This window comes from Anoplopoma fimbria, chromosome 9, assembly GCF_027596085.1.
Source record: "Anoplopoma fimbria isolate UVic2021 breed Golden Eagle Sablefish chromosome 9, Afim_UVic_2022, whole genome shotgun sequence".
In the NCBI taxonomy this organism is placed as follows: Eukaryota; Metazoa; Chordata; class Actinopteri; order Perciformes; family Anoplopomatidae; genus Anoplopoma; species Anoplopoma fimbria.
In genome coordinates, this window is record NC_072457.1 from 19,123,044 (window position 1) to 19,135,770 (window position 12,727).

General features: G+C 43.2%; 1 protein-coding gene across 1 annotated transcript; it reads left to right on the forward strand.

The window, feature by feature from the left end:
* Positions 1-1,288: 1,288 nt before the first annotated feature.
* Positions 1,289-12,612, forward strand: haspin (histone H3 associated protein kinase). The gene is made up of 15 exons (XM_054604498.1): positions 1,289-1,543; positions 2,222-2,368; positions 2,488-2,640; positions 4,194-6,165; positions 6,875-7,019; positions 7,124-7,275; positions 7,420-7,608; positions 8,001-8,086; positions 8,210-8,272; positions 8,363-8,454; positions 9,703-9,782; positions 10,147-10,235; positions 10,860-11,002; positions 11,132-11,234; positions 12,243-12,612. The coding sequence occupies exons 1-15, from the start codon at positions 1,383-1,385 to the stop codon at positions 12,442-12,444; spliced, it is 3,777 nt and encodes a 1,258-aa protein (XP_054460473.1). The 5' UTR covers positions 1,289-1,382; the 3' UTR covers positions 12,445-12,612.
* The last annotated feature ends 115 nt before the right edge of the window (positions 12,613-12,727 follow it).

Consider the following 12,727-nt stretch of genomic DNA (forward strand, 5'->3'; position numbering starts at 1 on the left):
GTGGTCCAAAGTCCTCTTTTCAGATGAAAGTACATTTTTGCATTTCATTTGGAAATCAAGGTCCCAGAGTCCGGAGGAAGAGTGGAGAGGCACATAATCCAAGTTGCAGTGAAGTCCAGTGTGAAGTTTCCACAGTCAGTGATGATTTGTGGAGCCATGTCATCTGCTGGTGTTGGTCCAAAGTCAACGCAGCCGTCTACCAGGACATTTTAGAGCACTTCATGCTTCCTTCCGCTGACAAGCTTTATGGAGATGCTGATTTCATTTTCCAGCAGGACTTGGCACCTGCCCACACTGCCAAAAGTACCAATACCTGCTTTAATGACCGTGGTATCACTGTGCTTGACTGGCCAGCAAACTCGCCTGACCTGAACCAAGAGGAAGATGAGAGACACCAGACCCAACAATGCAGACGAGCTGAAGGCCGCTATCAAAGCAACCTGGGCTTCCATAACACCTCAGCAGTGCCACAGGCTGATCGCCTCCATGCCACGCCGCATTGATGCAGTAATTCATGCAAAAGGAGCCCCGACCAAGTATTGAGTGCATATATATATATGTATATGAACACACTTTTCAGTAGGCTGACATTTCTACAGCCTACATTACTATCCCTATTTTCATAACTATAATTCTACTATAATAATTGCTGCTGTTATTATAAGTAGTCTTATTATATGAATCATTTATGTCATATACAGTGAATGTGTTGTATCTCTGTTATGCTGTTCATTCTGTACACATGACATCTATTGCATTCTGTCCATCCTGGGAGAAGGATCCCTCCTCTGTCGTTCTCCCAGAGGTTTCTTCCTTTTTTCTCCCTGTTAAAGGGGTTTTTTAGGGGAGTTTTTCCTGTGCCGATGTGAGGGAAGGACAGAGGATGTCTCATGTGCACAGATTGTAAAGCCCTCTGAGGCACATTTGTAATTTGTGATTCTGGGCTATACAAAATAAACTGAATTGAATTGAATTGAATTTCTGTATTAAAAATCCTTTGTTTTATTGGTCTTAGGTAATATTTAAATTTTCTGAGATCCTGAATTTTGGGTTTTCATTAGCTGTAAGCCATAATCATCAACATTAAAATACTTGAAATATTTCACTCTGTGTGCAATGAATCTAGATAATAAATGAGTTTCACTTTTTGAATTGAATTATCGAAATAAACGAACTTTTCCATGATATTCTCATTTATTGAGATGCACCTGTATTACTACTCCAATCCGCCGGGTGCCGCTGTGCTGATGTCGTCACAGGGTGTTGACCAATCATCGGGGCCCAACAGTTTGAACAAGACGCGGGTCGGCTGCAGCGGGTTCCTCCGGGACAACGATCTGTAGCTTTTGAACTCACCCGTTGATATAATATACATTTCAGCCATGAAGCCTTTAAAGCCGTTATTTCTGAAGACGTACGGTAAGGAGAGGCGGAAGCTGTCTGCCTGGATCTCACCGGATAACCGTAAGCAGGCCTTCGACAGCACGCGATCAACAGACGGCGACAGCTCCGTGTTTGAGCCCGCAAAGCCTACCAGGAAAAGGTGCGTTCAAGACCCGCACGTCTCTGGTTAACACTCAATGACTGGGAGTTTGAACGGCTCTAATGGCCATGTGTGTGTCTAGTTATGACGGTGTTTATTGATATTGATAGTGATGATATGAATATGTTTAATAACAGTGAGAACTCATCTATGAAATGTATAATTTACTGGCAAAGTGGATGCATGTGTTCTAGTGTTATTGCACAGGGATTCTCCTGGCACTATTATGAACTGATGCTCATAATGGTGGAATATCAGCATGCTCTGTTTATCAGAGATATGTCAGCACATGCATCAGTTGATATAGCACAATATTTGCTAATATACAGTACCAGTCAAAAGTTTGGACACGCCTTCTCATTCAATGGTTTTTCTTTATTTTTATCTTTTTTTCTACATTGTAGATTAATATTGAAGACATCCAAACTATGAAGGAACACATATGGAATTATGTGGCAAACAAACAAATGCTCAACAAACCAGAATATGTTTTATATTTTACATTCTTCAAAGTAGTTGAATGAAAAGTTGTGTCCAAACTTTTGACTGGTACTGTATGATTGTCTAGTTTTTTTTGTAATCGTAGTTTAAAAAAAATCTTTCTCTAACCTACTTGCTCTCACGTGGGATATCACATCCTTACTGCTCCTAACCAACATGTTGATCTTCACGTTGCAGAGAGAAGAGGACCAGCGTTGCCAGTTGTAGAACCATCCGTCCTGCCAAGAGGAAGGCCATGCTCTGTCTGGCTGAGAAGAGCTTTGACGAGGAGAATACACTCTCTCCTTCCTGTCTTCAGCCTGCTCTGCAGAGCAGGGCCACCAGGTCTGAGAACAAACATTCAGCTGGCAATTTCAAGGGATGTCATGTATTAGGTTTTTGTCCTGACCCACTTGCTCATGGTCCACATTCGCCGTTGGTTTTAATCTTCTCTTTATTATCAGAGTGAAGAAGACTAGCGTCGCCAGTGGTCGAACAGTGCGTCCTGCCAGGAGAAAAGTCCCGTCGTGTCTGACAGACGGCAGCAGTGATGAGGAGAACATCGGCAGGCCCTCTCCCCCCCGCCCTCAGCCCGCCCAGCAGAGCAGTACAGCCAGGTGTGTACACCCTGGTCAGGTCGCCAGACTATCACAGGGCACTTTCAAGCAGATCCAACTGATTGAATCAGTTCCTACAATAGCCACCATTCATTGTGAATGCAGCAGTTTCAGATCTTGGATCTAGTGCTGCTTTTTTAAAATCAATATCAAATGTCAATGCCTTCAAATCATGTCTGTCTTCAGTTCAAATGAAGAGAGATTAAAAGTAAGTACTCAGCCAGTCAGTCTATTGATCCCCTCATTAATTACATTACAGTCATTTAGCAGACGCTTTTATCCAAAGCGACTTACAGGAAGTGTATTCAACATAGGTATTCAAGAGAACTACTAGTCGTCATAAGTGCATCTCCTTTCTTAAGCAAGCATCTTAAAGCATAAGCCAGAGCAAAAGTATAGTGCAGGAACAAATTACTACGAAAACAATAATTGCAACAGACTAATACGAATACAATAAGTGCTACAAACTAATACAGATAGGATAAGTGCAGTAAACGAATATGAATACAATAAGTGCAACAACTAATACGAATGCAATACGTGCTACGAGGAAGGCTCAGGGTAGTACTTCTACCCTGAGCTGAAAAGTGTCTGCCAAGGCCGCGTTCAGATAAACTTTGGCCCTGTATGGAAAAAAAATAAAATGGATCTCTTATTCATTTGAACCAGGCGGCAACCTACGGCCCTGAAAAGTGAAGCAAACGCGGATGTGCCTTAAACTTGCATTCTCTTTAGTGGCCATCAGGGGGCGTCTCCTCTGGTTCCAGAAGAAGTGTGATTGTATAGAAGTCTATGAGAAAATTACACTAGTTGTCACTTCGTTTATGACCTCAGTAAACATTCTAAACATGAGTTTATGGTCTCACTTGCTAGTTTCAAGTTTTTTCAATACAGCATGGTGTTCATTTAGTAAACTATTGTCCATTTAGAGTCAAACAGACCATAAAGCAGGGTATGCTTTAGGGAGTGACTACCCTGTGATTGACAGGTATCTGCGGGTACAAGAGACGTATATGGCGTCTCAATGTCAATCCTCCCCAGTCCAAATATGGTCACATCTGTTCACTGGTTGCAAAAAAAACAAGATGGCGGAGTCCAAAATACCCAACTTTAGGCTTCAAAACACAGTCCCCAAACTCCTGGGTGACGTAAAGACGAGTACGTTCACTTCTTATGCACGGTCTATGGTTTGAACCAGAGGGCAGCTGCTTTTTTAAAGTTTAACTTTGTTCACTTGCTGCATTGCAGCATCATCAGGCAAGATGCTGCCTTGGCTTACTGAAAACATGGAAGCATACATTCATGGTGGATTACTTTGTAACGGGACGATATTTCTGCTGATAGCCTCACAAATTGTTTTGACGAAGGGTAAAGTTGTTGATGCTGTGATAACCTTCCAGACATTTTAAAATCGATGATTATTAATGTCTCTGAGTATAACCATTCTGCAGGGTTTTTTTCCACCAAAGTCAGTCGGAATGCCAGCATAATGTCCTCAGTAATTGCTCTAACTTTTAACTTTTTTTTCTTCCTCTCTTCTTCTTTTTCCTCAGTGGTCATCTTCCATCTGCGGGCCGCTTTGTAACCCGCCGCAGACGTGCAGCTGCCCCCAAACCCAAACCACCGAAATCATCGTTCAACACACTCAACTCTTCAGACGACTTTATGTCCAGGAGAATTGTGCGGGCCACCAGGAGGAAGGCCCTCCCAGCGTTTTTGGTGTCTAGTGCGGAAAACTCGGTGAACGCTGCTGGGACCGCCGGCTTCGCCACCAACCCCTTCCGAGAGATTTCCCTGAATGAGTCGACTGATCACAGTCTCGGACCCTGCACCAGGAAACCCATCTTTTGCTCCACCCCCTCGGCAAGCTTCTTCAGCAAACGGCCACGCCTCAAACCCCCGTCCATCAACGACCAATCCTCCAGCCCTCTGTCCATGTCCGTAAGTTGCATAGGTGTGTTGAGCACATTCCAAGAAGACGGGGATTCGCCAGGGCAGTTTGGCTCCCCGCCCCTCTCTGCACCACCCATCGGGATTAGTTCTGAGGAGCAGCTTCGGTCAAGCCTCGGTGAGCGAGAGCCAGACCTGCATCACCGCCATCGACCCTCAGGTGATTCGTTTAGGAAGCCCAACAGCTCCAACAAGAGGCGTCGCTGCAGCGAGGAAGACGCAAGAACCAAGAATGTCGATGGATCACCAAGTCTGAATGTGCTCTCGACGGACAGCAGTGAAAGCAGCAGTCGTTTCGTGTCGGCAGCAGGAGGGCTAGAGTGGCTTATAGAGCCTCTGAAGGAAAGATGTCTGACTGAGCGCTGCCACGTGCGGCTGGAACGATTGGACATGCTCGCCCTGTCGCAGCTATGCGGCCAAACAGCCTACTCCTCCTGTCTGGGACTTTCAAGCTCGGCCCACAGCCAGCAGACAAATGAACATCATCTGTCTGGGGACGACTGTCGAACCTTCGACGTCCCGCAGTCTCCAGAACCATCATTGGATCTCCATTCATCTGTGAGCAACATTAAAATACGTGATTGTTTAGGCCCAGTAAATAGCTCAGAGTCTTCTGAACACGCGGCCTCTGCGACTGGCAGTCACAGCTCAAACACCTTGCCATCAGCCGAACACCCGTGCACACAGGAATCCATGGAGCTGTCAGCATCCATACTTAATGTTGAATCTACCCACCACAACGACAGCAGCGTTGTGTTTATCATGGGTTCACATTCACCAGCCGACAAGCCGATTGGCAACCGTTCTGTGCAAACACCATCGCCTGCAGCAGTGATGGACCAAAGTCTTTCCAAGAAATGCACAGTTCAGCTCCAAAAACTGTCTTTGTCCCATTCAAACGTGTCCGAAAATGACCATACACATAACACGGGGGACCCAGAAGATGTCTGTTCGGGAGAAATCACTGAGAGAATGACGGCGTCCATAAACGACTGCGGTCTGGCGGCGCAGACACGGCCTTACCAACCAGAAACGGTTGGATGGGCAGCAATGCTCACGACGATACTGAAGGAGAAATGTGTAACTGACAAAGTCCTTGTCAAAGTGAAGAGAGCAACTTTGTCACAGCTGAAGGAAATCCTGCAGCTCAAAGACGCCACGCTCAAATCCCCCACAGACACACTGGCCACCACCGTGGATGATCAGACGATGTGCGACCACCAGCCTGAGAGTGATGCCAATCATCGCGACAAAGAAACTTCCGTCAACATGGAAAAGAGTTTCTCAACCAGCTCTGGAGACGAGATTGCTAAAGAGGAAGCAGCACGGATCTCCCGCAACGTTCCCAGCAAATGGAAAAAAAAGACCCAACCGGCGGCTAAAGAGAAGAGGACGAGGAGGAGCACGTCAGCGGACCGGCCCGGAACGACCAGGAAGGCGTGTGTGAGCGGCCTGAGTGTGAGCCGCTGGAAGAACAACAACAACAGCAGCAGCAGCAGCACACACGTGTTCAGGAGCAGGGCGGCGGACTGCAGCATCAACGAGCTCATCTCCACACAACACAAACAGCCGGCGGTGAGAACAACACGCACACAAACGCATGCTTACTCACTGAATGTTTTGATTATTGACAAAAAAAGAAAATTGAACCAAAAAGGTGTTTCTCAGTTCACCTGCAGTATAAAATAAAGTGGTTGTTGAGGAAAACTTCAGTCAGTCAGGTGGCAAAGTCCATCAGCAGGGTCTCTATCGATAATGTTTCTATATATATTTATATTTATATATATATATATTTTTTATATTGTATAGTATGTGTATTTATTGTCTGTGTCTGTGTAGTTGAGCTGCTGCAACACTTGAATTTCCCCATGGGGATCAATAAAGGAATATAATAATAATAATATTTATATATGTATATTTATATATATATTTATATTTATATTTATATTTATATATTACTGGTAAAGAGGACATTTAGCAACACTTTCACATTTCTTCCTGTGGCTTTCTGCTGGTTTTATGTTACAACAACGTGTTTAAACATGTACATTTTGTTGGGTTTTACAATTTTAATTTCTCAACCCGGGCAAATAAAACCCTTAATTTTCAGCTTGGCAAGTTATCAGAAAATATTCATGGGAAATACTCTTTGTGTGAATGTTTTTGGACCTACTTAAGGTCCACACACAAACGGATTTTCGTTTTAAATATATGGGGACGTAAAGAGAAGTCGGGTGGAGCTGTGGCGTTGTAGACAAACTGTGATATCCATCGTTATGTGTAGGAGTGGCTGGGGACCGCCGTGAGTTTCTCCACCCCGCTGAAAACCAGTCGACTCAACCTCTCGTCTCTGCTGGCTGACCTGACGCCCAACACACACACCTGGAGTCGACTCAAGGCCGCCCTCTCTGTTCATCGCAAGAGCAAGGGTAACACACACACATTTAAGTTGTCAAATTGATTTTAAAGCCGCCAGTCCTATGACTGTGTCTTTTTAAAAAATAATATTATCCCTCCTTTTTTTCCTCGTTAGTGCTCCTAACTCCAAGCAGGTCACGTCTGGCGGTGCACGGCTCACCTCAACGAGCGGAGTTGGTCGACGTCAGCCAGGACCTTTTTGCCACACCCTTCCGAACGCCGCTCCACAAACGCCTTCAGCCACAGCTGCTGAGCAGTGATTCCCCGGTACAGTACACACACACACAAACGCAAGACGGAGCCATAATTATCACGATTTTCAAGTACATGCTTGGTGATTGACTGTTTGAATGGGTTTTTACAGTCCATGGCAACGAATGTCGCCTCCTCACTCATGTCTTTTGGCCACAGGTTGTGTGTGAGGAAGTGGATCTGTCGGACGCAGAGAAGGTGTGTGCCGAGTGCAACCAGCCGCGCCCTCTGACGTGGGAGGAGTGCGTCCTCCCCCAGCGTATGAAACAGTGCGTGAAGATAGGGGAGGGGACATTCGGGGAGGTCTTCTCCACCACCAACGCTTCAGGAGACACTGTAGCACTCAAAGTATGCATGTTTCCATTATACACATACATTTGTTTGTGTGCATTCATTGTCGGTTTTGCTGGGTTACATTTTCAGAAATGTTTGCGACATAATATTCCAAACTCAATGTTCACTTACTGCCTTTTTTTCCTAAGCTTTTGACTGCATTTCTTGGCCGCCGCCTTCAGCGAATGAGCTCAGGTGTCATTACACGACCTACGTGCGTAATCTCGGTCACATGATGGCAAGCGTGAACATCATGTGACGATTATTTTGAGCGAATGCCGTTTGCATATGAGTTTAACATATTTTATCACGTGTTTGGGTCAAGAGTAATACAAAAGAGATGAATATTAAAGATTATTTTTTTTTATATAGATGTTCAATGAAAACATATGCGTGTGTCTTGGCAGATCATTCCAGTAGAGGGCAGCGAGAAGGTAAACGGAGAGGACCAGAAGACCTTCGGAGAGATTCTCCATGAGATAATTATCTCAAAGTGAGTAGTACGTGGAGTAGTTTGCTGGGATCCATAATAAAGGGGGATAAGGTCTAAATGTTTTAGTTAAGTGATACCTAATGATGGGAATCGGCCTTGTGCGTTCTGTTTTTCATCTCCCAGGGAGCTGAGCAGCCTCAAAGAGAAGCAGCACAACAAGACGCACGGATTTATTGGACTCAACGAGTAAGCCACTTTCTCTGGTTTCAACTTTTTCGTCCGAGGCCATCTCATTAGGGTTTTTGTGTTAATTTGGCTCAACTTGTTCCCTCGCAGCCTCCACTGCGTTCAGGGCCGCTACCCTCCAGATTTCCTGAACGCTTGGGACACCTTCGACCAACAGAAAGGCTCCGAGAACGACAGACCAGGTTAGTGAGAGGAAAGCCTGTGTGCGCCGTTTAGGTTGCAGTGGCTCATGGAACTCCAAAAAAGAATTTTCTTTGTTTACCTTGGCTATTACCAGGCGACAACCTTCAGATGTAAAAGTGAATGCAGACTTGCCTTAAAGTCTTTGAGATGGTGACCCTTCTTCCTCACTTGATTTATCGCCTCAGTAAACATTGAAACATTGAAAGTTTCTGGTCTCAGTTGCTACTTTCAAGTCTTCTTCAATACAGCATGATGTTCTTTTAGTGAATTATGATCCATTTAGGGTAAAGTAGACATAAAGTAGGGTATGTTTTAGGGCGGTTCTACCTTGTGATTGACAGGTCGCTACCACCCCTTCTTAAAGATGTCTGTGGTTTTGTCTTACTATATTAACCCTTTCACAGTTTTTTTTCAGGTTCATCAAAGTAATTTGGCCCTTCGATAAGCCCCTCCCCTTTCTTCAGTTACTGTTGCTAGGCTTTCAAGCTTTTCCACCCGGCACGTCAATATTGTGTTAATCAGAGAGAGATATTCTAAAGGAGATGATATCGGAATTTGAGAATAACAGTTCTGAAATTTCAGAGAGAAGTAGACAGAAAAGACGACAATAATATTCTGACTAATAATGTCTAATAATTATTTACGACCCCCTATAGCATTCATTATCTAATATAAAACTAGATTATCACGCTTGTCTATTTGTTTAAAGTGTGTCAACGTATTGCTCGCACATCACAGGCTTGATCCATACATTGGATATCACAAATTATATCCAGGGGATACCCTCAGTTTAGGGGAACACTCTCCCCTAAACTGAGGGTATCCGCTGTCCGCTTTGCAGGTTCCACACACTGCTGAAAGCTTGACAGGCCTCCTGCACCTAGTTACGGTTGCTAACAAAGAATGGGGCCATGGTTGCTAGGGAGGGGCTTAGCGTAGGCTAAATTGTAACCGTTTTGGTCGCCTACATATGTCTTCTTCAGCCTTAGCTTGTACTTAGCTCCACTCTCTCATGTCACCTTTTGGTTGCAAAGAAAACCAAGATTGCGACGGCCAAAATGTTGAACTCAAACTTCAAAATGGCGGTCCACAAACCAATGGGCGACATTACGGTGAATAGGCCGACTCCTTACAGTCTTTGCTTTTACCGGATGGTCTGCCTCTCACGGGGTACAAAAATCTCTCTAGGATCAGGTTTCATTTCTGTCTATTGCCTCAGGATTCAGTTTCTCTCTCTCTGTGCTTAGATTTCTTTGAAAGGGATCAGATATTCATAATCCTGGAGTTTGAGTTCGGAGGCGTCGACCTAGAGAACAGCAACGGAACAGTAGGTCCAGCACATCACTTGAAACTCTTGCCAGTTTAAAGCACCCTTCCCTCAAATAGAAGCATGACACTCTACTCTCATCACACTAGATGTAGCTCATTACATTTTTCAAACCTGCTGTAAAAATGTGCTCAAACATTAATAAAGAACTGCATTATAACTGAAAGGTTAATATGAATGCCGAAGGTGCTGCTGAAATATTGAAGACGCTGAGCATCTAAAAGAAATGCTTAACTTCTGCTTACAGTGCTGAGTTTAAAAAGCTGTATTTCTTCTAACCGTTAGCCTCTTAACAGTTTGTTTTTATTGTGGCGTGAGAGAACGAATGGGATCTTTAATTGAAATCTCTTATTTTGTCTTCAAGCTAACGTCTTTGATGGTGGCCAAGAGCATCCTTCATCAGGTCACTGCTGCCTTGGCTGTTGCTGAGCAGGAGCTACACTTTGAACACAGGTAGCGTGCACACACACACACACACACACACACACACACACACACACACACACACATAAATTACAGCACACGTGATTGTCTGTTTGCATCAGGCCTTGGGCACACAGAGCAGGACGAGACACCATGTATATACAGTCTATAAATCGTCCATCACGATTCCTCAGAGTCCAAAGTGATGCATTCAAATGTCCGAGCAAACGTCCAAGATGCATATAGTCAATTTGCTGTTATAAAAGACGTAGAAAACAAGCAAATATGCAAATTTGAGAAGATATAACCAGAATGTTTTTCGCTTAAAAAGTGACCAAAACAATGAAACAGTTTGTACAAATGTTTGCTGAATATAATTTTCCATCGATGACTAATTGATTAATGACAAATTGTTTCAACTGTTGGTGCCACAAAGGTAAAGCTCATAACGACGCCCACTCGATCTCTGTTTTTAAAGGATCCACGGAGCGTTCAAATCAAATTTGATTCACGAGATCTTTTGTTTTTAACGATTGAACGATGATTTGAACGATTTATTTAGAATAGAATGCAGCTTGCAATACTCGACCACATATGATGAATAAAATGTAGTTTAGTTGGACACGTTCATTTTGGTTCGTCTGTTGACTGCAGGGACCTCCACTGGGGCAACGTGCTGGTCAAGACGACCAAGCAGAAGACGGCGAGCTTCTTGCTGAATGGAGCAGCCCACTCTCTGGAAACTAAAGGGGTGCTGGTCCGCGTCATTGACTACTCTCTCTCCAGACTGGAGATCGGTAAGATGTTTGTCACCTCCCTCTCGTAAGACTTTGTACACAGTATATTTAGCCCTGTTCAAATCCTGAAGACTAATCATAATAATATATTTAGAATAACAGTAATATAACATGTTTTACTCTCTCCAGATGATCTGACAGTTTCCTGTGATATCTCCAATGATGAGGAGCTCTTCATGGGCCAGGGAGATTACCAGTTCGATATCTACAGACTGATGAGACAGGAGAATGGGTCAGTGTGTTTATGGTTCTGCGCCAAAGTCAGAACAGTCTCAGTTGTACACAGAAGGATTCACAAATGTATTCTGTAAATAATATATAAATGACTCCTTTCGTAAAAATATTCGTAAAAATAATCCATATATATATATATATATATATATATATATATATATATAGTGACAAACACTAGAAAGGCGCTGTACAAGTCCATTCAAATGAAATGAAAATGGCATATTCTTTTAAATACTTTTACTTTTTTTAATTCAAATTACATTTATTGAATACAAAAAGTATTTGTGTGTACATCAGAAATATATGTCAACCTTGTTTTTGCTTTTGTTTTAATATGAATTATTTTTACATTTCTATACAACTTTTTTTGTGCATTGAAAAAAAATATATTAATATATAAATCACAAAATAAATTTGTGAATCCCTCTGTGAGCATTCATTAATAATGACACTGATCTGACTCTGTGGCCATGTAACTGGAGTATTTCTGTGCTGTAAATTGAGCAGTTTAACGACGCACATATAAAGAGAACTATGTATTCTTATGAACATATAATGACGGATTGAATGTCGAGCGTAACGGAGCCCAAAATGGATTCTTATTGAACTGACTGCTCATTCAACATGTCATCCAGAAGTACAAGTCAGCTGATTAGTTAGGAAATTCACACTTATAAAACACTTATTCCCTCAGTAAACATTGTAAACATGTTTATGGTCTCAAACGCTAGTTTCAAGTCTTCTTCAATACAGCATGATGTTCATTTAGTAAATGATGGTCCCATTAGGAGTTGAAATGGACCAGAAAGCAGGGTATGCTTTAGGGCGGGGCTACCTTGTGATTGACAGAGATGTATACAACGTCTCTACTTTACTCCCCAAACTGTTGAAGTATTGCTTAAAACAGGCATGATAAGTCTCATTTCTTGTGGATAATATCTGCATGTTAAATCTCAATCTCTGAGTTGTTGAGTTACTGATTTATGAAAGCTGTTTTTTGTCTCAGAAATAACTGGAGTAACTACCACCCCCACACCAACGTGCTGTGGCTCCACTACCTGTGCTCCAAGCTGCTCTCCATGAAGTACCGGGGCTCGGGAGGGAGGGGCTCCAAGGGCATGCGAGAGGAGCTCACTCGTTTCCATGGCAACGTCCTCCAGTACAGCTCTGCCAACGAGGCGCTGCAAAACTGCCCCATGTTTCAGTAGTATGATAGTGTGAGGATGCTCACACCGACTGTTTCATAAAATGAAGACACAAGGTGTGTCGGGTTCATCTGTAGGCTGCCTGTCATCCTCCATGAGCTCTGTTGTACAGTGTTTACACAACTGTTACTTGACAACGGTTATTAAAATAACCATTTGAAAATGATGTATCCATGTGTCTTACATTTTTATTTTGAAGCTTCTTTAATGCCTGTACTGGCATAAGTTTTTTTTTTGTTTTTTTTATAGCTGTTTCAGTCCACTTGTCATTTTTATGCATCCTAAA

Excerpts from the sequence above, each read along its gene's own strand:
- haspin (XM_054604498.1), top strand. The coding sequence starts at position 1,383 with ATGAAGCCTTTAAAGCCGTTATTTCTGAAGACGTACGGTAAGGAGAGG. Across the intron at positions 1,544-2,221 it reads GCAAAGCCTACCAGGAAAAG|AGAGAAGAGGACCAGCGTTG; the intron begins GTGCGTTCAAGA and ends TTCACGTTGCAG. Across the intron at positions 10,236-10,859 it reads GAGCTACACTTTGAACACAG|GGACCTCCACTGGGGCAACG; the intron begins GTAGCGTGCACA and ends TGTTGACTGCAG.